Source organism: Saimiri boliviensis, chromosome 6 (assembly GCF_048565385.1).
Source record: "Saimiri boliviensis isolate mSaiBol1 chromosome 6, mSaiBol1.pri, whole genome shotgun sequence".
NCBI classification, from domain to species: domain Eukaryota; kingdom Metazoa; phylum Chordata; class Mammalia; order Primates; family Cebidae; genus Saimiri; species Saimiri boliviensis.
In genome coordinates this window covers 123350626-123374787 of record NC_133454.1, presented here as the reverse complement: position 1 = coordinate 123374787, position 24162 = coordinate 123350626, and the positions used below count along the sequence as shown (strand labels likewise).

At 54.1% G+C, this 24162-nt stretch overlaps 2 protein-coding genes across 3 annotated transcripts; both read right to left on the bottom strand.

Annotated features, from left to right (window-relative positions):
- Positions 1-56: 56 nt before the first annotated feature.
- OTUB1 (OTU deubiquitinase, ubiquitin aldehyde binding 1) lies at positions 57-12495 on the bottom strand. 2 transcript variants are annotated; one of them, XM_003937638.4, is made up of 7 exons: positions 12391-12495; positions 10760-10821; positions 10405-10503; positions 1850-1968; positions 1587-1671; positions 1280-1474; positions 57-1161 (listed from the first exon to the last, which is right to left on the bottom strand). In XM_003937638.4, the coding sequence occupies exons 1-7, from the start codon at positions 12446-12448 to the stop codon at positions 964-966; spliced, it is 816 nt and encodes a 271-aa protein (XP_003937687.1). In that variant the 5' UTR covers positions 12449-12495; the 3' UTR covers positions 57-963. The 2 variants fall into 2 exon arrangements, with proteins under 2 accessions (XP_003937687.1, XP_074257727.1); XM_074401626.1 differs by lacking the exons at positions 1850-1968; positions 10405-10503; positions 10760-10821; positions 12391-12495.
- Positions 12496-19691: 7196 nt separating this feature from the next.
- On the bottom strand, positions 19692-23928 carry COX8A (cytochrome c oxidase subunit 8A). The gene is made up of 2 exons (XM_003937639.4): positions 23733-23928; positions 19692-20014 (listed from the first exon to the last, which is right to left on the bottom strand). Exons 1-2 carry the CDS (start codon positions 23844-23846, stop codon positions 19919-19921), a joined length of 210 nt encoding a protein of 69 aa, XP_003937688.1. The 5' UTR covers positions 23847-23928; the 3' UTR covers positions 19692-19918.
- Between the last annotated feature and the right edge of the window lie 234 nt (positions 23929-24162).

The window sequence follows — 24162 nt, the reverse complement described above, 5'->3', positions numbered from 1 at the left end:
CTGGCAAGAGCTCTCAGTGAGCCAGGCGGACGGCGGCACGGGCGGAAGGCGGAGGCGGCAGCAGCAGTTCACATTTATTGAGGGCCTGCCCCCAAGGAGCTCACAGCCTGGGGGCTGAACCCCTGAATGTGCAGGGGGCAGGGAAGAAAACAAGTGAAGGCAAAAAGGCAGGCAATGCAGAGACACCACGGCCCAAGCAGAGGGGGTACAAGGCAGGCACAGGCAGGGGGCCTGGGGGCGACGGGGAGGTGGAGAACCGGCAGCCCCGCCAAGACCTGAGGACTGTGGACCCCGCACAGGTTAGAAGGCTGCCCTCCCCCACCAGGCTGGCACTGCCAGGGGCATGGGCACCTGTGGGAGGCCCAGATCCTCCACCTGCCCTGAGCCGGGCCCAGCCTCACAAAGGCCCCTCCACCCTGGACTCCCAACCATCCAGACCCGTGATGGAGGGCAGGAAGCTGGGGTCTGGGGCCCGGGCTGGGGACAGCAGGGTGGAGGTGGGGCCTGTGAGGGAACAGGTCAAGTGTGGGTGGCCCTGGGACCCTGGGCAAGTCCCCAAGGAACTTCCACAATCCCATATAAGCCCCTGAGCCAGCTAAGAAGGAAAGTGGGGCCTCAGGGAAGGAAGCAGAACCCAAGGAAGTAGGAGGGGCCTCCAACAGGCCTGGCCCCTCAAACCTGCTCCTGCTGGGGAAGCTCAGGGGTGGATGGGTGAAAAGCAGGGAGACCCACCTGGGGGCGTGGAGCAGCAGACAGAGCAGGCAGGCGGGCAGCAGAGCAGGGACACGCACACACGGCTCACCACCAGCACCCCCTTTAATAAAACATGGGGGGGGGTCGTGTGACAGAAAGAAGGGGGTGAAATAGGACCATTTACAACCACGCACACACAAAAAAAACCTCTGTACATGTCTAGCGCCTGGCAGAGGGGGCAGGCAGGGCAGCAGCGGGCCAGGAGCAGCCCTATTTGTAGAGGATATCGTAGTGTCCGGGCCGGTAGAGAAGGTAGACCTTGGGCTCGGAGCCCTCCGGGAAGATGTGCGGGTTGGTGGTGCCGCCCTCGCCGCGGTCCATGTACTCCACCTGGATGGACACACTGAGCGCCTGGGCCAGCGCGATGATGTGGATGTGGTCGCTCTCCTTGCACATGGGCTCCACCTCCTGTGGCACAGGGGCGGGTCAGGCCCCGGAGACCGTACCCGCCCCAGGCCCTGCAGACCCACTGCACTCCCCAGCCTGGTGCGGGGCCGGGCTGAGAGAAAAGGGGAGGGGACGGCACCTGCTGGCAGAACTCCTTGACAGTCCTCCCACCCTCGATGAAGTGCTCGAAGAACTTGCTCTCGCGCTGCAGGTAGCCCGAGGTGAGCAGCCGCAGGTAGACCACAAGGTAGTCGGACGTGCTCTGGTCATTGAAGGAGGCCAGCAGGTCCGCGACGGAGGTCTGCTTCTCCACCTGCTCGATCAGGTCCATGAACTGCAGCCACGGAGGGAGAAAGGGCAAGATGGTGGGGGAGATGAGTGGTCCCCATCACAGCCAGGTGAACCCCTCCACGCTGGCCCAGCCTGAGACAGGCCCCAGGGCTCACCGTGTTGTGGAAATCCTCAATTGTGAACTCGGTGAAGCCCTGGGACACCAGGTCCTCCTTGCTCTTGGCAGACACAGCCTTGAACCTGGGGGTGGGAGGGAAAGGCGGGCCCAGCATGGGCTCCTTGACCAGCCCAGATGCCAGGGCCCAGCCAGCCACTGCCCCGCCTGGCAAGGCCAGAGCCCAGCCCATCGCCTGGCCCCAGGTGGAGCTGCACCTCCTACCCTCCCACTGCCTCAGTACCCAGTGCCCACCCTTCTCACCGCTGCAATTCCTTGCTGTCATCCAGCAGCGCCTCCAAGTGCGAGAATCCGAAGGCCCGATAGAAACAGTTGCCATCAGGCCTGGTCTTCCGGATGTATGAGTACTTTTTGTGGAGGTCCTACAGAGACAGCCCCACCCCACCGGGTTAACAGCAGGCCAGGAAATGTCCCCAGCAAAGGTCGCACTACAGAAGGTGGCAACGGGACTCGAAGTAGCCACCTGCCACCCCAGGCCCCTAAAGCAGGCTGCCGAATGCAGTCATGGGAGTGACTTAGTGGCCCACTGCCCAGAGTCCCCCCCAAAAAGCTGCAGGAAGCTGGGCACTTAAGGACAAACTAGTCACATGGGTCACCAAAGTGCTGCGGGGCCTACAGGACTGTACCAAAAACGGAGTCAATCTGTCCTTGTCCAATCAGCCTTCTCCAGCCTTTCAGCCCACAGAACCTCAGGGCAAGCAAGTCAGGGCGGGGCGGAGTGCTGGGCTCCACACCTCGGCCAGGCAGCTGGGCCCTCTGCCCAACTGAGCTTAGCCCAGCCCAGCCCCTACCAGACCAACACTTCCCTCACCTCCCGGCCTTGCCTGCAGCCCTCCTCTACTTATTTTTATTTATTTATTTTTTTTGAGACGGAGTTTCGCTCTTGTTATCCAGGCCGGAGTGCAGTGGCGCGATCTCGGCTCACCGCAACCTCCGCCTCCTGGGCTCAGGCAATTCTCCTGCCTCAGCCTCCTGAGTAGCTGATTACAGGCACGCGCCACCACGCCCGGCTAGTTTTTTCTGTATTTTTAGTAGAGACGGGGTTTCACCATGTTGACCAGGATGGTCTCGATCTCTCGACCTCGTGATCCACCCGCCTCGGCCTCCCAAAGTGCTGGGATTACAGGCTTGAGCCACCGCGCCCGGCCTTTTTTTTTTTTTTTTTTTTTTTAAGACGGAGTCTTGCTCTATTGCCCAGGCTGGAGTGCAGTGGTGCAGTCTCGGCTAACTGCAGTCTGCCTCCCCGGTTCAAACGATTCTTCTGCCTCAGCCTTCCAAGTAGCTGGGATTACAGGCATGTGCATCACCATGCCTGGCTAATTTTATATTTTTAGTAGAGACAGGGTTTCACTATGTGGGTCAGGCTGGTCTCAAACTCCTGACCTCAGGTGATCCACCCACCTCAGCCTCTCAAAGTGCTGGGATCGCGCGTGAGCCACCGCACCGGTCCGCCCTCCTCACTTCTAAACCCTACCTGCCCACTCACAGGTGCCGTCTCCATGCAGCCTTTTCCAGTTTCCTCCCGAAATGAAAGGGAGCATCTCCTGTCTCCTGTGCTTCCCACACTGGTAGGCTGGTAGTGCTGCCTGGCAAGCACACTTCACTCCCCTGGCCTGAGCACCCTCGCCTCTCCCCTACCCATCTTGCTCCCACCCCCAGCTGATGACCTTGTCTGTTTTCTCAGCACGCCTGCCCTTGGCCTCCTCTCACAATCCTCAGAGGATCTGTTCCAGCTGCCACCTAAGCTGCCTCTCCACTCCACACTAGCCCAACCCCACCTGGCTGGGCGCCATGGCTCACGCCTGTAATCCCAAAACTTTAGGAGGCAGGATGGGAGGACTGCTTAAGCCCAGGAGTTCGAGACCAGCCTGGGCAACACAGTGAGACCCCCCCATCTCTCTAAAAAAAAACAACTGGCCAGGCACAGTGGCTCACACCTGTAATCCCAGCACATTAGGAGGCCAAGGCAGATGGATCACCTGAAGTCAAGAGTTCAAGACCAGCTAGGACAACATAGAGAAACTCCATCTCAATGAAAAATGCAAAATTAACTGGGCATGGCAGCACATGCCTGTAATCCCAGCTACTCAGGAAGCTGAGGCAGGAGAATCGCTTGAACTCAGGAAGCAGAGGTTGCACTGAGCCGAGACTGCCCCATCGCACTCCAGCCTGGGCAACAGAGCAAAACCTCGTCTCAGAAAAACAAATAAACATAAGTTAGCTGCACATTGTGGTGCATCCCTGTGGTCCCAGCTACTCAAGAGGCCAAAGTCGGTGGACTGTGTGGGCCCAGGAGGTCAAGGCTGCAGTGAACCGTGATGGCACCACTGCCCTCTAGCCTGGGGAACAGAGTGAGCAAGACCCTGTCTCCAAAAATAAAAAACAAAGATGTCATCCTAGTAAGTACCCCAGTCATCAGTTTTTCCTTCCCTACTGATACACTGACCTACTTCTTTCAAAGGAATCCTGCATTTTCCCTTTCTGCCTGGCTACCCTCAATTTCTCTTTTCCTTTTTTTTTTGAGAGAGTCTCACTCTGTCACCCAGCTTGGAGTGCAATGGCATAGACTTGGCTCACTACAACCTCCACCTCCTGGGTTCAAGTGATTCTCCCGCCTCAGCCTCCTGAGTAGCTGGGACTACAGGTGTGCGCCACCACACCCAGCTAATTTTTGTATTTTTTTGTAAATTTTTGTATTTCTAATGACTATGTTGGCCAGGCTGGTCTGGAACTCCTGACCTTGTGATCCACCCACTTGGGCCTCCCAAAAGTGCTGGGATTACAGGCGTGAGCCACCGCACCTGGCTGATCTCTCTGCTTGCTTTACAGTGGAACTTCTCATGAAGCCATCCGTGCAGTCTCCACCTCTTTTCTCCCTTGGGAGGCTTTTGCTTTAGCCAATGTCTGCTGAACGCCCTCAGTCAGAGGGGCAAACCCAGCCCCCAACGCCCCTGGCCACTTAGCAGCACTGAGGCCAATGGCCACAGCCCCACCTGGATGCCTCCTGCCCTGGACTGGTGCCCCCACCCTCTCCTTATCTTCCTCCTGCCTCTGAGGCCACTCCTCATCTCTCTTAAGCTCCAAGGGTCAAGGATGCCACCAAACCATACAGCATCCTTCAAGACATGGTGTGTCACCTGCAAGAAAACAGTCACTGCACACTCAGCCACTGTGCCTGCCATAAGACCACAGGCACGAGCACTGTCTCCCGTGTGCCTGCACCGCCCTGCTCAGGCCTGGGACAACTTCTATTTTTTTTTTCTTTTCTGAGACAGGCTCTCCTCTGTTACCTGGGCTGGAATGCAGTAGCAAGATTATGGCTCACTGCAGCCTCAACCTCCCAGGCTCAGGTGATTCTCCCACCCTACAGGTCACACCACCACGCCCATTTAATTGTTGCATTTTTTGTAGAGATGGGGTTTCACCATATTGCCCAGGCTGGTCTTGAACTCCTGAGCTCAAGTAACCTGCCTGCCGCAGCCCCCAAAGTGCTGCACCTGGCCAGCTTCCTCTTTTAAACTGCGCTCACTCTCGTGGCCAGGTACAGCGGCTCACGTTTGTAATCCCCGGGTTTTGGGAGGTCAAGATGGGAAGATCAAGTTCGAGGGCAGCCTGGGCAACATGACAAGACCTCATCTCTACAAAAACTTAAATTAGCTGGGTGCGGTGGCTCATGCCTATAATCCCAACACTTTGGGAGGCTGAAGCAGGCGGATCACAAGTTTAGGAGTTCAAGACCAGCCTGACCAACATGGTGAAACCCTGTCTCTACTAAAAATACAAAAATTAGCCAGGCAAGGTAGCATGTGCCTGTAGTCCCAGCTACTCGGGAGGCCGAGACAGGCGGCTTAAACTCAGGAGGCAGAGGTTGTAGTGGGCCAAGATTAAGCCACCCTGAGCAAGAGTGAGACTCTCTCTTTTAAATAAAATAAAATAAAATAAAATAAAAAAACAAAAAAAAACTTACTCTTTTAACGTTAGTCTCAAGGAATTTATTTTTTTTTTTTGCGACAGCATCTCACACTGTCACCCTGGCTGGAGTGCAATGGCATGATCTCAGTTCACTGCAACCTCTGCCTCCCAGGTTCAGGCAATTCTCCTGCCTCAGCCTCCTGAGTAGCTAGGATTACAGGTGCCCACTACCATACCTGGCTAATTTTTTATTTTTATTTTTTTAAAGATGGAGTTTCAAAAAAAAATTAAAAATAATTTTAAAAAAAGACAAAAAAATAAAAATAAAAAATAAAGATGGAGTTTCACTCGTTACCTAGGCTGGAGTGCAATGGCGTGATCTTGGCTCATTGCAACCTCCGCCTCCCAGGTTCAAGTGATTCTCCTGCCTCAACCTCCTGAGTAGCTGGGATTACAGGCATGCACCACCCGACTAATTTTGTATTTTTAGTAGAGATGGGGTTTCTCCATGTTGTTCAGGCTGGTCTAACTCCCGATCTCAGGTGATCCGCCCGCCTCAGCCTCCTGAAGTGCTGGGATTACAGGCATGAGCCACCGCACCTGGCCCATTTTTCTGTATGTTTAGTAGAGATGGAGTGTCACCATGTTGGCCAGGCTAGTCTCGAACTCCTCACCTCAAGTGATCCGTGCACCTCAGCCTTCCAAAGTGCCGGGATTACAGGTGTGAGCCACTGCACCCTGCCAAAGCCACAGGGATTTTCATAGCCCCAAGTGTGAATCTCAACTCCAATCGTGGTCCTCACACCCACTGGCCTCACCACGCCTCCTCTGAACTGTCCAGCAGGCATCTCCACTGAGTGCAGCTGAGATCACCCTCTGAACAACTGCTCCTCCCAGCTGCCCCACCCCAGTCACCGACAGCACCCAAAGCCTTACAGTCACAGCTGACTCCATCACCATATCCATCCCTTCAATATGTCTGGTATCCAGCTGCTTCTCACTCGTCACCTCCACCGCCTGTGGTGGATTTTATTGCACAAGCCGCCTAGCAATGTCCCTGCCTCCACCTGACCCTCTGGAGTCATTCTCACCCCAGCACAAGAGTGGCCACAGTCGGCCGGGCGAGGTGGCTCATGCCTGTAATCCCAGGACTTTGGAGGCTAAAGTGGGTGGATCATATGAGGTCAGGAGTTCAAGATCAACCTGGCCAATGTGGTGAAACCCCACCTATACTAAAAATACAAAAATTAGCTGGGCATGGTGGTGGGTGTCTGTAGTCCCAGCTACTCAGGAGGCTGAGGCAGGAGAATCGCTTGAATCCCTGCAGGTGGAGGTTGCAGTGAGCCAAGATGGTGCCGTTGCTCTCCAGTGCACTCCAGCCCGGGCGACAGAGCAAGACTCAAAAAAAAAAAAAACACAGTGACTAGAGTCACCTGCTAGATGCACCCCATCTCCCTCAGAGTCCTTTCTCCCCCATCCGGTTTCCCAGCCCCAACCCCTGGGTCCTCATTCTGCTCCAGCCACACTGGCCTCAAGCCATCCAGGCGCCCTGGTTCACTAGAACCCTATTCTGTGTGTCTCTGCACAGAGAATGCGGGGGAGCACAGAGAGGCCTGCTGCCAGAAAGCATGCTCTGGACATCCAAACGTTTGATGATTCTTGCCTCAGGCCTGGGCCAGCACTGCTCTCGGACACCTGTGACTCGCTCCTCGGCCTTTTTCTGTTCATTACTCAAATACCACCTCATCAGCAAGGCCTTCCCCAAGCCCTGTTTAAAACGGCAAACGCTCCCACTCCCAATCCCCTCTTTTTATTTTTTTAAGATGGAGTTTCTCTCTTGTCACTGAGGCTGGGGTGCAGTGGCGTCATCTTGGCTCACTAGAACCCCTACCTCCAGGGTTCAAGTGATTCTCCTGCCTCAGCCTAAGTAGCTGGGATTACAGGCATGCGCCACAACGCCTGGCTCATTTTGTATTTTTAGTAGCGATGGGGTTTCCCCATGTTGGTCAGGCTGGTCTCAAACTGCGTCAGCCTCCCAGAGTGCTATGATTACAGGCGTGAGCCACCACACCTGGCCCCAATCCCTTTTCCTTGTTATTTTTCTCCACAGCACTCACCGCCTTCCACCTTCTGACACCCGACGTCCTAGAGCCCTTTTTGGCTTATCATCTGTCTTCCACCCTGAACTGTAAGCTTGGCAAGGGCAGGCTTTGTTGGTTTAGTCATCGCTCTATCTTCAGTACCTAGAACAGCGCCTGAACCGCAATCCGTGCTCAATAAATGTTTGTGTTTTTTTTGTTTTTTTGAGACGGAGTTTCGCTCGTTACCCAGGCTGGAGTGCAATGGCGTGATCTCGGCTCACCACAACCTCCACCTCAGTAGCACACCAGGACCACAAAGAGCCCGAATCATTGCTGCTACTGGAACAGCCTTCTGAGCACGCTCTCTGCACCAGGCACTTGGCACACGGCAAATAAACATCATCCTAGCTGATCCTCACAAGGGCCCATTTAGAGAGAGAGGAGCAAAGTCTGCGCCCAGACCTGCTTGGGCTCTGCTGCCACAGCTGTCTCTGCACAAAGAATGCGGGTGCTGGGGGCACAGAGGGGACTGCTACCGGAAACCATGCTCTGAACCACAAACGCTTGACGATTCCATGGGAAGAATCTGGGGGAAGAAGCCAGTCTACTTTCCCAGGGTGGTCTAGCATGACCGGCAGGCCTTGGCATGGGGGCCCCACTGGCAGGCAGTGACATAAGCAGAATGAAGGAAAGTCACCTCCTGCCTAGGGAGAGGAGGGGGTTTGTAGCCTGCTGCTTACGACACCAGGTGACATCTCCTTCAACCCTGACAGTGGCCCTGTGAGGAAGACAACGCCCCACCCAGAGAGGAGAGAACAGGTATCTAAGGGCTTCAGGGCGCTGCCCGAGATCACAAAGCTTGAAGTGGTGAGGCCAGGACTGGAACGCAGGCTGTTGGGCTCCAGCAGTGCCTCGTCTCCACAGGCACCCTGAAGAAATCCCACTCCCTGAGCAGGAGGTCTCGGTAGATCACAGAGCGCACACAGGTGGATCTGGCCTGCAGGTGTGTTTGGCCCACACATTTAAAATTTGAATTAGCTGCCAACTGTTCAAAGTCAGGAGCGTGGTTACCTCTGGGTTCTCTTGGAAAAACAGGTCTGGAGACAATGGAGTCGCAGATATGGACACTCCCATTTCCCCCAGGGGCCTCCACTCCCCATTACAGCTCAGCCTGGCTGACACTGAGCTGTGGTGCCCTCCTTGGTCCCCACCTGACTTCCTGGCCACCTTCAATCACCTCCCCTACAGGTGGAAGATACTAAGCATCTGTGATCTTTGCAGGAAAGAGAAACATTTACTAAACACCTACACGGACCTACCAGATACTGTTTCCACACACCCGCTGTCACTTTTTTTTTTTTAAGACAGGGTCTCACTGTCACCCAGGCTGGAGTGCAATAGCGCAATCTCAGCTCATTGCAACCTCCACCTCCCTGTGTTAAGCAATTCTCCTACCTCAGCCTCCTGAGCAACTGGGACTACGGCACACACCACCACACCTGATTTTTGTATTTTTAGTAGAGACAGGGTTTCACCATATTAGCCAGGCTGGTCTCAATCTCTTGACCTTGTGATCTGCCCGCCTCGGCCTCCCAAAGTGCTGGGATTACAGGTGTGAGCCACCACGCCGTCTTTTTTTTTTTTTTTTTTTTTTTTTTTTAAAAAAAAAGACAGGGTCCATCACCCAGGCTGGAGTGCAGTGGTACTGTCACGGCTCGACTTCTTGGGCTCAAGTAATTCTCCAACCTCAGCCTCTTGAGTAGCTGGGACTACAGACATGTGCCACCATGCCCAGTCATTTTTTGATTTACAGACAAGTTCTCACTATGTTGCATGGGTTGGTCTTGAACTCCTGCGCTCAAGTGATTCTCTGGCCTCAGCCTCCCAAAGTGCTAGTATTCCAGGCACAAGCCACCATGGCTGGCCCCATTTCACATGTCAGCCTCCCAGCCCACAGACCTAGAAAGTGGGTGGTGAAGTCTGCCTTCCTTTGAGCGATGCAGCAGGGCAGCTGGAGGAAATCGGTAATCGGTGCCCCGTGCCCCCTGCCCCTCCACAAAGATCAAGGAGGCACGCTGTGGGAAACGGCCCTCCCGTAACCCTCCTGCCCTACCCAGCACCAGCCTGGTCAGCCACCCTATGGGCACTGAGATCGTCAGCTACCACCAAGCCTGCACCTCCCTCAATCTCACAATTGCCCTATAGGAAAATGGTTTTTTTGTTTGTTTGTTTTTTGAGACAGTCTTACTCTGTCTCTCAGGCTGGAGTATAATGCAGGATCTCGGCTCACTGCAACCTCTGCCTCCCAGGTTCAAGCAATTCTCCCATCCCTTCCTTCCATCTCCCATCTTCTTCCGAGTAGCTGGAACTATAGGCATCTACTACCCCAGCTGATTTTTGTATTTTTAGTACAGATAGGGTTTCACCATGTTGACCAGGCTGGTCTCGAACTTTCGACCTCAGGTGATACACACACCTCGACCTCCCAAAGTGCTGGGATTACAGCCATGAGCCACCCCACTGGCCTTTTTTTTTTTTTTTTTTTTGAAACGAAGTTTTGCTCATCACCCAGGCTGGAGGGTGTAACGGTGTGATCTTGGCTTCTTGCAACCTCCGCCTCCTGGGTTCAAGCACTGAATCAATGTCTTTTTGAGGTCCCAGCCTGCACACTTCAAGGACCAGCAACAAGAAGTGTCCCCCCACAGCCTCTTCCCTCAGGGACAGGCCCAGCAGGAAGCAGGTCTGAAGCAGGCACTCTCCTGCCCCACCCCCAGGGTGCTTCCCCTCCTGTGGCCAGGCTCCCACCTTGATCTTCTGTTGATAGATGTTGTCATCTTCAGCATACTCCTTGTACAGGACCGAGAGCTCCAGCCGCTCTGACACCAGAGGGTTCTGCACCGCTATCTGGAAGAGGCGGGGATCTGTCACACTCTGGCGGGGAGATGGAGTGCCCCAGGCCTAATAGCCGGAATGCCCACAAAAGGGCTGGGCTGCTCACCCGGTGGCGCAGCGACCCCCAGAAAAACAGCCAGTACCTAGCACAGCCTGGGGAGGAGGGAGCTTCCGAAGTAGAGACAGACAACAGACCTCAGGCTCAGCCTATGCACTGCCACAACGGGGCTGCTGGCCACTGCCTCCCTCGCCCGCTGCAGCCCCTCACCTCTTGCTGAATTCGGTCCTGCTGAGCCATGATGGCTTCATCATAGGCCAGACAGTTAACACCTGAGAAAAGGAAACAAGCAACGATTACAGGTGTCCTGGCCATCTCCACTGCAGGCAGCTGGGCCAGGCACAAGAGCAGCCCAGGGGCAGGACAAGCTTAGAATCTGGAAGTAAGAGTGTTACATTCTGCTCCACCTCAACTGTGTCATCTTGGCAAAGTCCCTTCCCCATCTGGGCTTTCATTTCCTCATCTTTGAAAAGAAGGGGCAGAGGTGCACCGTGGTACCCCTAAGGTGCGCTCTTCCAGCTCTGACACCCGCTTCCTCGGGTTACCATCACTTCCCAGCAGCCTGGGAATGTTCTGGGGCAAGGCGGGGTCTCCTGGGGAAAGTAAGATGAGGAGGCAGAGTCCTGGGCTGGAGGAGAGCTTCCTGTGAGCCTGCACTTCACTCCATCACCCTTCATTCCCTTGCCGTCCTGGATATTGTTAATGATGCCCATTTTACAATTAACAAAACAAATGCAAAGAAAGCAATCTGCCCAAGGTCATAACTAGCAAAGACCTGTGGTCAAACCCAGGTTTGTCTAATTCCAGGCTGAGCTCTTCAGCACAATACCTCTCCTTGGCTACCTCACAGCAGAGACTGTAAAATGGGGTGAATACCCCCGCCTTTCTTAGAGGCATACCAGTATGTGCTCTAGGATCATCAGCCAGCTGGGCAGGTCCACTCTGAGTTGAGGAGCCAGGAGACCTGAATTTTAGTCCTGACTCTTAATGTGATCTTGAACAAGTCCCTTCTGGGCCCGTTTCCCCACTTCTCATTCCCTCAAAGTGTTCGGTGAGAATGAGGTGCGTGTACTGAATGACTTTTAAAGTCAACCCTTTGGGGCTCGCCATCCCAGATTCTCGGCTGGGCGTCGACGTGCCCTTTTCGCACTACTCAGCGAAAGAGGTGTCCCTGCCACCCAAGTGACCTACGTGGTCCCCAGGGCCCACCTCATAGGCGGGAAAATACAGAGTGGGGTCATTTTTGAAAGGCCCTTCTTCTCAGGAGACTAACAATGCCTAGGCAGGCGGAAAGGGGCTGCAAGGCCAGAAAAGGAGGCTTACCAGAGAAAGTCGCAGGCCTCCGGGACAGACCCCGCAGCCCCTCACATCCCAAGGCCGCCTGCGACATCCCGAACGGCACGCCCGGACCTTTGTGCTCCGGAACCCAGCAAAACCCGAGGCCTCACGGCGCGGGCCGCGGTAGAGCAGCCAAGGGGGCTCAGCTCTGACCTAGGCCTCAGCCTGACTGCAAGGACCGGGGCGAGAGGGCTCGGCGCCCCTGAAGCCGGGAGCCGAGGGGCCGGGCGGAGGGCGGGGCGGCCCAGGCCCCGCCCCGGGCGCGCACGCTGTAGAAGGGCATCAGGCCTCTGCCCGCCTCGCCCGCCGTCCCTCCCGGCCGGGGGTCGCGGCGGTGGCTCCTTCCATTGTGAGGGGGAGGGGAGGCGGCGGAGGTGGAGGAAGGGACCCCCGCGCACTTCGACCCCACCGCCGGAGACCCTGCCTCTCCTCTCTCATCGGGAGCAGCTGGCCCGGCATCGCCCCCGCTAGCCCGGGCCGGACATCCCTCCTCGGATCTGTACCTTCGGAGTCGCTGCCCAGCGGCTCCTGCTTCTGCTGCTGAGGTTCCTCCGCCGCCATCTTTAAACAGCGCCGCACTGCCGACCGCTTCCGGGTTGCCAATTGCCCTCCTCCAGGAAGTGAGCCCCTCCCCGTGGCCCCGCCTTAGCAACGGCCCTAGCAACGGGGTCCCCTTAGGCGTTGTCAACGAAAGAGCTCCCAGTCAAGTGGCAGCTGCTGCCACGCCAGTCCCGCGGACCTGAGAGCCCTGGAGGAGGCCAGCCGGCCCCGGTCCGCACCTCCACCCCACACACTGGTTTGGCTCCATCTTCTCAGCCTGCCGAGGTTCCCGGTGGTGATTTCAGAGCCTCCTGGAGCCAATTCCATTTTCTTTTCAATGGAGTTTGAAACGCGGATTGTGTTACTGAAAGAAGCAGAAAGGTGAAATTAACATCACCGAAGGCGGCATTCCTGCTGCGGGCTTCCGCACGCACCGCATGCGACCGTAGCTGCAGTGCAGAGCAGCGTCTGGCCCAGGAGACAGGAAGCCGGCCAGCGCCGGGGCGCCAGCGGAGCCCCACATCGCGGCCCCACCGAGCCTGCGTTCTCCGCAGGCTTTGGTGAGCTGCTTCCGGCAGGTAGAATGCGTCCCTTGGTGCCAAGCCAGAGCCTCAGTACCTAACTTTGAGCTCTGTGTCCTTCTGGTTGCCACAAAGCAGGACCTTTAAAAAAAAGAAGAAGAAGAAAGGGTCTTGCTATGTTGCCCAGGGTAGTCTCGAACTCCTGGACGCAAGCGATCTTCCGGCCCTGCCTGAAGAGTAGCTGAGACTCCAGCCGCCAGCCACCACGCCCAGCTAAAGCAGGGTCTTTATAAAAGCAAAGGCTTAACAAAAAAGGAAAATAAAGGTTACAGGAGTTAAGCAGAGGTGCTGGAGGGAAGTGGGTGTGGCTGTGAAAGGAAAAGTCTGGATTCTTGTGAAGGTGGAAATGTGCAGTACCCTAACTGTATCAACATCCTGGTGTATGCTTTACTACAGTTTTGCGAGATGTTGGTGTGGGCAGGGGAGACTGAGTAAAAGATACATGGAATCTTGATAATTTCTTTAAGTTGCCTGTGAATTATCTAAAAATTAAGTTTATTTATTATTTATTTATTTATTTATTTTTTGAGACACAGTCTTGCTCTGTCACCAGGCTGGAGTGCAGCTCACTGCAACCTCCACCGCCCAGGTTCAAACAATTCTGCCTCAGCCTCCAGAGTAGCTGGGACTACAGGTGCACACCACCACAGTGGGCTAATTTTTTGTATTTTAGTAGAGACAGGGTTTCACCATGTTGGCCAGGCTGGTCTTGAACTCCTGACCTCGTGATCTGCCCGCCTCAGCCTCCCAAAGTGCTGGGATTATAGTCATGAGACATTGCACCCAGCCAAGTTTAATTTTTTTTTTTTTTTTTTTTTTTTTTGGAGATGGAGTTTCACTCTTGTTACCCAGGCTGGAGTGCAATGGCGCGATCTCAGCTCACTGCAACTTCTGCCTCCTGGCTTCAGGCAATTCTCCTGCCTCAGCCTCCTGAGTAGCTGGGATTACAGGCACGAACCACCATGCCCAGCTAATTTTTTGTATTTTTAGTAGAGATGGGGTTTCACCATGTTGACCAAGATGGTCTCGATCTCTTGACCTTGTGATCCACCCACCTTGGCCTCCCAAAGTGCTGGGATTACAGGCTTGAGCCACTGCACCTGGCCTCCAAGTTTAATTTTTTAAATGGCAAATGTTAGAAACAAATGCTTGTTCCTCAGTGCTGAAAGAAGAACTAGAGCTCAGACAAGCAATTTTCTCAGCAAGGCTATTTACTTCTAGAGAAGGGTGTGTCTCACAGATGGAACAATGGTGAGAGCACACCTGAACAGGGGAAGGAAAGGGGTTCTTATCCCTGAGGCAGGTATCCCCTACTTCTGTGTCATTCCCCTATTGGCTAGGGTTGGACCACACAATCTAAGCTAGTTCCCATTGGCTATTTTAAAGGGAGCAGGGGTATGAGTCAGAGTAGTGGAGCAAGCGGTTTGGTGGGAAGGACAGTTACAGAACAGGTAACTAAAGGTGACTCAGATCAGGTGACCAGGGGAACAGATGTGAACTACTGATTAGAACTGGCAGGAAAGTTGTTTACTGAAACTAGAGGCAAGGGCGCAAAGAGAAACCAGGATGTTAAACTTTAAAATGGAGGACAGCCGGGCGCAGTGGCTCAAGCCTGTCATCCCAGCACTTTGGGAGGCCGAGGCAGGTGGATCACGAGGTCGAGAGATCGAGACCATCCTGGTCATCATGGTGAAACCCTGTCTCTACTACAAATACAAAAGCTGAGGCAGGAGAATTGCTTGAACTCAGGAGGCGGAGGTTGCGGTGAGCCGAGATCGCGCCATTGCACTCCAGCCTGGGTAACAAGAGCAAAACTCCGTCTCAAAAAAAATAATAAATAATAAATAAAATAAAATAAAATAAAATAAAATAAAATAAAATGGAGGACAAAGAGTAAGAGAACTGAACATACCGACATACTGACTTTTTGAAGAGAAACTTGGGGCTCGCTATATGTAACAGCAAAGATGGTGTGGTGGGTTATGCCTGTAATCCCAGCACTTTGGGAGGCCGAGGCGGGTGGATCACGAGGTTGAGAGATCGAGACCATCCTGGTCAACACGGTGAAACCCCGTCTCTACTAAACATACAAAAAATTAGCTGGGCATGGTGGCTCGTGCCTATAATCCCAGCTACTCAGGAGGCTGAGGCAGGAGAATTGCCTGAGCCCAGGAGGTGGAGGTTGCGGTGAGCCGAGATCGCGCCATTGCACTCCAGCCTGGGTAACAAGAGCGAAACTCCGTCTCAAAAAAAATAAAATAAAATAACTGTTCTCTTGGTCAGGCACATGAACCTTGCATGGTACTCACGAGAGTCCCCAGGCAGCAGCCCTGAAATCATGGTCTAGGGAGGCTTTGACGGCAGCAAAGGCTGGCTGATGGGGCAGAATGAGTCACCTGCAGCATTCAGACCACCTGTTGGGATTCACGTGGTGGCTGGCTGTATTCTGTGTGTGTGAGTGTGTTCACTCATCTGGTCTTAAGTCAGGGTCTGCAGGACAGACCCCCACAGGTGCTGCTCACCACCTAAGGCAGAAAGCAAGCAGAGGGGCAGAGGCGATGCAGGCAGAGCCCCTCTCAAGCAACTCACATTGCCCCAGTCCTTGCTAGGGTATCCACTGTAAATGCCATAGATTCATTTCACCTTATGCCCGAAGAGGGTCCCATCAGCTGGTACCCGCCCCCGCCCCCCAGGGCCTCACAGCATCACGTGATGCATGAGTTGCCTTACTGCTTCCGTAACAAGTCACCACAAACTTACTGGCTGAAAACACCATAAATTTATTATCTTACAGTTTTGGAGGTCAGAAGTCTGAGTTTCACCAGACTAAAGTCAAGGTGTCTGCAGGCTGAATTTCTTTCCAGAGGCTCTAAAGAATCCATTTCGTACTCATCCCGGTTGGCAGAAGGTAAGACCAACGTTCCCATGTTCTTGCCGGCTGTAAACGGAGGGCTGTTCCCAGCTTCCAGACGTCTCCGAAGTCCTTGGCTCACGGCCCACTGCCTCCGTCCTCAAAGCCAGCAACGGGAGGCCAAATGCTTCACAGGTCAGGGCTTGTGACGACATTGGGCCCACCTGGATCTCCAAGGACAGTCTGTGATTTCAAGGTCCTGAACCTTATTCCCATCTACAAAGCTCCCCACTATGTAAGATGACACATTCACCAGTCCAAGGAATAGGTCATGGGCATTTTTGGGGGGCTGTTATTCTGCCTGCCACAGTATCTTCATTTTACAAAACTGAGGTTCAGAGACCAGATGACTTGCCCAAGGTTGTACAGTTCAGCAGCCAGGCCAGGCTTCAAGCCCAAGCCTCCCCACTCCCAGACCACCGTTCCTGACCTCCCAGCACCTGCCAGGACTGTAGCCGCTCCAGCCAGTGTGCACACCAGGCACAGATCCCCACACACGTGGACACAGAAAATGTTTGGGGTACAAGGACCCTTGCTTTCTCTACAGGGAATTGCTGCAGGGCCCTGACTTGGTTGGGGGTAAGGGCAGACCGGTGAAAGCTGACCAGATTTCAGACCTAATGGCCAGCAAGGAGACCAAGGAGTTTAGGGTTCAAACATGACAGGTCACTCGAACTCTACACTCTCCTGCCCACCCTTATGCATATCACCCCATCCATCCCCACAAATGCTGCAGGACGTGGCAGGCTGTGGGAGGAAGAGGCTGCAGAAACAGTGGGGCTTGCTTGGGGCTTCTTCAGACCAGGGTCCTGATGACTCGCCTGTGGCCCCTGGTGTTGCACAGGGTGGAGCAGTGGCTCAATACATCAAACTCTGGGCTGGGGCAGTCCCCCTGGGAAGGGGACCATCACCCATCATTTAATTCCAGAGGCACAAAAATGGAGGACACCCACGCAAACGCTCAGCAGGGCAGTGGAGTTACCATAAAAACTCAAGACAACCAGCTGGGCACAGTGGCTCACGCCTGTAATCCCAGCACTTTGGGAGGCCCAGGCAGGAGGCTCGCCTGAGGTCAGGAGCTGGAGGCCAGCCGGGCCAACATGGTGAAACCCCATCTCTACTAAAAACATAAAAATTAGCCAGGCATGGTGGTGGGCGCCTATGGTCCCAGCTACTTGGGAGGCTAAGGCGGGAGAATCGCTTGAACCTGGGAGGCAGAGGCTGTAGTGAGCTGAGATTGCAGCACTGCACTCCAGCCAGGGCAACAGAGCAAAACTCTGTCTCAAAAAAAGAGAAGAAGGCCGGGCGCAGTGGCTCAAGCTTGTAATCCCAGCACTTTGGGAGGCTGAGGCGGGTGGATCACGAGGTCAAGAGATCGAGACCATCCTGGTCAACATGGTGAAACCCCGTCTCTACTAAAAATACTAAAAATTAGCTGGGCATGGTGGCGTGTGCCTGTAATCCCAGCTACTCAGGAGACTGAGGCAGGAGAATTGCCTGAACCCAGGAGGCGGAGGTTGCGGGGAGCTGAGATCGCGCCATTGCACTCCAGCCTGGGCAACAAGGGCGAAACTCCGTCTCAAAAAAAAGAGAAGAAACTCAAGACAATGCTCCTTTTCCAGTGCCATGTACTTGCTGTGTGCAGAGCCATGGCTATGAGACCAGCGCCTCATCTGCTCCCACAGCCGGAGGAAAGCAGCCCTGGGCCAACCAAGGGCTAGGCCACTCAGGGCCCCTACTCAGGAAGTGCAGGCTCGGTGAGAATGGCCTCGCCTCCCACACTGCAGCTCCAAGCTGTGCTTAGTCCCAGCTGGGCCGGGAGACTGTCCTGACAGGCAGGGGGCGCTCAGGTCCCACCTCCACCCAGGGACTAATGTAAGCAGAAAAGCCTCCCAGAACCAGGCACAGAACAAGGGCTGGTCCTGCTGTGTAGGAGATGGCATTGAGGCCCCTCCATCCAGAAAGAGAGCTTGTGAGGTGCCTGTATGTGGCAGGTGGATTATCCTACCCCATCCGGGCTCCAGATCCAACGCAGGCTCACCCCTCCTCAGCCAATGCTCCCACCGGACACAGCTGCAGCATTCTGAGCCCCACTGCAGGCAACAGGCTCAGGCAGCTTCTCCCTGGCCCTGCAACCAGGCCCCATCCCCTCAGCCTCAGACACAAAGTCCAGCTTGTGTAGAAGGAAAGGAGCTACCCAGGAGGCAGAGGACAGCTTCCTACTGCTCAGAGAAACAGCTATGGCAGGAACTGAACCCACTACAGTATCTGGGCCTTGGGCCCTGGGCCCCACAGGCTTCCCTAGACATCACACAGAAAGGCCAAACAAGACCACACTAAGGCAGGAGAGTCTGGTCCCATCTCAGCTCTGTCAACATCAATCAGGAAACAGCCTGAGGAAGAGGAGCTGGGAAAACGTGTGTTCTGATACCCACGGCCTGAGGCCAACCATAGCCCTCAGCTCTCACCTGACATCTTTGCCCACTGTTCTAGGCACAGGCATCCTGGCAGCCTCAGCTCCACAAGGGGACACTGAACCTGTGTCTGTTCAGAAATCAATCAAGTCACCCCAGCAAAGATGCAAAGGAGAGGTAAAGCCATGTTTTCCTCGAGGGTGCGACTCAGCAGGTCTGAGTGTTCTTTCCAGACACCGGTGATCAGGACTCCAGCTCAGCACAGTGTTTCAAAACATCGTCCCTGCTGAGGTACTTCCTGCCCCTCACACACCAGGAGAATGGGTCACTGAGGAAGGACTCCTAGGGACAGAGGAATGGCAGATTCCACAAGTCAAACAGAGGAAAAAAGGCAGCTGGCCGATAGAACAAAGGCCAGTTAGTCCATAGCCATGTATGGAGAGTGCTGGAAGGAAAGGGGCCCTAGAGTTGACATTTAAAAAGCAAGCAGCGGCCGGGCGCGGTGGCTCACCCCTATAATCCCAGCACTTTGGCAGGCCAAGGCAGGTGGATCATAAGGTCAGGAGATCAAGACCATCCTGGTTAACACAGTGAAACCCCATCTCTACTAAAACACAAAAACTCATCTGGGTATGGTGGCACATGCCTGTAGTCCCAGCTACTCAGGAGGCTGGGGCAGTAGAATCACTTGAACCGGGAGGCGGAGGTCGCAGTGAGCTGAGATCCAGCCACAGTACTCCAGCCTGGCATCAGAGTGAGACTCCAACTCAAAAAGAAAAAAAAAAATTAGCTGGTGTGGTGTCATGAGCCTATAGGCCTAACTATGCAGGAGGCTGAGGCAGGAGAATTGCTTGAAGCCGGGAGGCAGAGGTTGCAGTGAGCCAAGATGACACCACTGCACTCAGCCTGGGCAACAGAGCAAGACTCAGTCTCAAAAAAAAAAAAAAAAAAAAAAAAGGCAAAATTCTGCAAAGTCCCTACCCCCAATTAGGAAGGGCACTAGCACCTAAGAAATGGAGTCCACCAAAAAGGAAGACCAGGGAAGGCTGGAAGGCTGGCCCCTTAAGAGGAAAGGCTGAAGATCCCGCCCTGATGGGAGATACACACACACACACCCACATTGGGCTTTTGCACAAACAAGGGAGCTGGAGGGGATGACCCACAAAAGCTGCCCAGTGACAACAGGCTTTTTCTTCCCAGGAAGCCAGGCACCATTTAAAGGCGCGGAAGCACACGAGGAGTCCGGCTGAGGCACACACAACACAGGGCAGCCAGCTGGCTGCTCTTCCCCACACCCCAACCAGTGCCAGTGGAGGCATGAGCCCAGGCAGGAGGAAAGGCACCATGAATTTCTGAAGTAAGGTTTAAATAGATTTTATTGTTACAACAGGGACCCCACCAAGCAGGGTCAGTATTTGTGGTCCCAGGAGGTCACCATGGGGACATCGAGAGGTCATGATTGCATAAGAGGTGACTGGAATTGAACAACATGATCCAGGGGAAGCCGGCCAGGAATGCAGGAACGTGACCAGGATGGGCTGGTGGGGCTGGTCAGGTCACGGTGTGAGGGCCAGAACGGCCCCCTTCACCCCCGCTTCTTGTAGCTATCCAGGTGTGACAGGATCCAGCCTGCAGGCAGGAGAAAGGTCACCAGGCAGGAGGTAAACCCAATGGCCAATTCCTACACAGAGCACAAGAAAGAAGGCGCTTCAGAGTCAGGATTCTCCTCAGCTCTCTTAAGTCCTAGCAGTTCCCAGGCAGCAGAAAGCCCCCCTCGGGGAGCCAGGACTCAGAGGCAAATGGGACCCAGCATCCTCACATTAAAGGAATCCACGATCCAGGGAACAGACAGAGCAGATCCAAGGCCCCGCTAACCCTTGAGCCCTTGAGATAAAGGATCAGTTAAAAGGAGGGGGAGGCCAGGCGCAGTGGCTCAAGCCTGTAATCCCAGCACTTTGGGAGGCCGAGGCGGGTGGATCACGAGGTCGAGAGATCGAGACCATCCTGGTCAACATGGTGAAACCCCGTCTCTACTAAAAACACAAAACATTAGCTGGGCATGGTGGCACATGCCTGTAATCCCAGCTACTCAGGAGGCTGAGGCAGGAGAATTGCCTGAACCCAGGAGGCGGAAGTTGCGGTGAGCCAAGATCGCGCCATTGCACTCCAGCCTGGGTAACGAGCAAAACTCTGTCTCAAAATAAATAAATAAATAAATAATAAAAGGAGGGGGAGAATTGAGTGGAACGAGAGACAGCCAGGGTTAGAGTCCAGGGAGAAATCCGCCACCAGATCATAAAGGAAAGGACGGGAAGCAGGATTTACTGAAAACCTGCTTTGTAGCAGGATTTATATACAGGATTTATTGAAAGATCTGTTTTTATAAATGGAATTGGGCAGAAGAAAAAAGAAAAAATATATATACAAAACAAAAAAGAAATCTGTTTTAAAGCTGGTCTGGGCAAGGCATAGTGGCTCATGCCTGTAATCCAAGCATTTTGGGAGGCCGAGGCAGGTGGATCACAAGGTTAGGAGTTAGAGACCAGCCTGGCCAACATGGTGAAACCCCGTCTTTATAAAAAAATTTAAAAAATTTTTTAGCCGGGCACGGTGGCTCAAGCCTGTAATCCCAGCACTTTGGGAGGCTGAGGCGGGTGGATCACGAGGTCGAGAGATCGAGACCATCCTGGTCAAACCCCATCTCTACTAAAAAAAAAAAAAATACAAAAAACCAGCTGGGCGTGGTGGCGCGTGCCTGTAATCCCAGCTACTTAGGAGGCTGAGGCAGGAGAATTGCCTGAACCCGGGAGGCGGAGGTTGCGGTGAGCCGAGATTGCGCCATTGCACTCCAGCCTGGGTAACAAGAGCGGAACTCTGTCTCAAAAAAAAAAAAAAAAAAAAATTAAAAAAAAAAAAAACCTCCCTTCCCATCTCCTCTCCAAGACTGTTACTCAACCTTGGAGGCTAGGGGTAAAAGACCGTTTCAGCCTCTGCCATAGTCTCAAAAGTAGTTAGGTCCACAGAACAACTTGGAGTCAGCATTCTGTTCAAATTCCATCTTTGGGGCAGGGTGGCTCACATCTGTAATCCCAGCACTTTAGGAGGTTGAGGCAGGAGATCACTTGAGCTCAAGAGTTCAAGACCAGCCTGGGCCACGTAGTGAGACCCTGTCTCAAAAAAACTAGCCTGGGGCCGGGCGCGGTGGCTCAAGCCTGTAATCCCAGCACTTTGGGAGGCCAAGGCAGGTGGATCACGAGGTCAAGAGATCGAGACCATCCTGGTCAACATGGTGAAACCCCGTCTCTACTAAAAATACAAAAAATCAGCTGGGCATGGTGGCGCGTGCCTGTAATCCCAGCTACTCAGGAGGCTGAGGCAGGAGAATTGCCTGAACCCAGGAGGCGGAGGTTGCGGTGAGCCAAGATCACGCCATTGCACTCCAGCCTGAGTAACGAGTGACACTGTCTCCCCCCCAAAAAAAAAAAAAAAAAAACTAGCCTGGTGTGGTGGCACATCCCTGTACTACCAGCTGCTTGGAGGCTGAGGTGGGAGGATTGCTTGAGCACAGGAAGTCAAGGCTGCAGTGAGCTGTGATCCTACCCACAGTACTCCAGCTTGGGTGATAAAATCCTTCTTTGTCACTGAAGGTGTGACTTTTTTTTTTTTTTTTTTTTGAGACAGAGTCTCTATTGCCCAGGCTGGAATGCAGTGGTGCAATCTCAGCTCACTGCAACCTCCACCTTATGGGTTCAAGCAATTCTCCTGCCTCAGCCTCCCAAGTAGCTGGGACTATAGTCACACACCACCACGCACAGCTAGTTTTAGGTTTATTTAGTAGAGACGGGGTTTCACCATATTGGCCAGGCTGGTCTCAAACTCTTGACGTCATGATCTACCCACCTCAGCCTCCCAAAGTGCTGGGATTTCAGGTGTGAGCCACCACGCCTGACTGAAGGTGACTTCTGACAAGTCAACACACTGCTCCTATGTTTCGGCACCTTCAAACACAAAATGTGGCTGAGCACAGTGGCTCATGCCTATAATCCCAGCACTTCGGGAAACTGAGGGTAGATCACAAGGTCAAGAGATCGAGACCATCCTGGTCAACATGGTGAAACCCCGACTCTACTTAAAATACAAAAATTAGCTAAGCATGGTGACGCGTGCCTGTAGTCCCAGCTACTCGGGAGGCTGAGGCAGGAGAATTGCTTGAACCCAGGAGGCGGAGGTTGCAGTGAGCCGAAATTGCACCATTGCTCTCCAGCCTGGGTAATAAGAGCAAAACTCCGTCTCAAAAAAAAAAAAAAAAAAAAAAAAAAAAAAACACAAAATGCAAAGAAATCATGCTTTCTTCTCAGCGTCACTGGAAGGACTGAATCAGACCAACACAGCATCTGGCACACAGCAAGCACCTGGCATCGCCTACCATATGGGTACAGTTTCTATCAGAGGAGATGTGGCGTGTTCTGGGTGCTATGGCCATACACTCCTTATCATCACTGATGCTTCCTTAGCTGCAGTGCTCTCCTGGCTCTGCTCCTCACACTCAAGGCCCACTAACCTGGACTCTGAGGGCTGGCATTGAATGCCCGGCTCCACTGCCTGAGACAAAGGCACAGAAGCTGAAACAGGTGGAAGACGCCCTAAAGAGCTAAACGCCCCCACATTTCTGGGAATTCGAAGGCCTGCTGGGGTCTTCTTTCTCCCTGTCTCTAATAATAACAAATAGCAGGGTTGGGCGCGGTGGCTCACACTTGTAATCCCAGCACTTTGGGAGTTCGAGACGGGAGAATCACTTGGAAGTCATGAGTTCGAGACCCGCCTGGCCGACGTGGTGAAACGCCGTCTCTACTAAAAATAAAAAATTAATTGGCCGCGGTGGCACGGGCCTGTAGTCCCAGCTACTCGGGAGGCTGAGGCAGAACGGCTTGAACGGGAGGCGGAGGTTGCAGTGAGCCGAGACGGCGCCACTGCTCTCCAGCCAAGAAGCAGAGCAAGACTCAGTCTCAAAAAACGTAAATTAAATGACAGTAACAATCATTATCGTCGCTGACGGTCGTCAGGCATCCCCAGTGAACCGATGAGAAAATGGGCTCAGAGAAGCCTAAAGAAGTCTGCTCGAGGCGGCGCAGCGAGGAAGCGACAGGGGAGGGAGGACCTGACAGGGCCTGACTCGAGATGGTGAGGTCTGGGGAAAGACCTAACGCCGACAGCCCCTATTGTCACCCGGGCACTGTCCCCGTCGTCCGCGCCCTTCAGACACGCCCAAACCGGCAATGCTGCTCCCCGTTACGCGGCGGGCCGCGGGGTGCGGGGCACTCTCAGGGCCGCCTGAGCTCAGCGAGGCAGAAGGGGCCAGCCCACGGCGCCTCCCATGCTCTTCCCGGCCCGTTCCTCACCAGGACCCCAAGCTTCTGCTCCGGCGGCATCGAATGGACCTGGGCGCGCGGCACCGGAAGCCGCCGGGCCGAGCCTGTCAGGCCCCGCAGCAGCAGCGGTGTCAGGACGGACATGATGGTACGGAGTACACCGCAGACAGCCACCAGCCGGAGCCCAAGGTCAGGAAGCCAAAATGGCGGCGCCAGCCGGAAGTTCCGGAGCTGGGGAGGCCGGGAAACAACGGCCCGGAAGTCTCTGCAATAACGCAGGAACACATCTCCCACCACCCTTGGTAGTTTTTAGAGCGTTGCCTGAAACAGCCAATTGACACCTTCCTCCCGCTATGGGCGGAGCACAAAGGGGCGTTTCTTTTGGTTATGTTCCGCCTCCAAAGCCTATATTTGTGAATGACATCTGGAGCCACCCAATGATGGACGCGAGAAGCCTAAG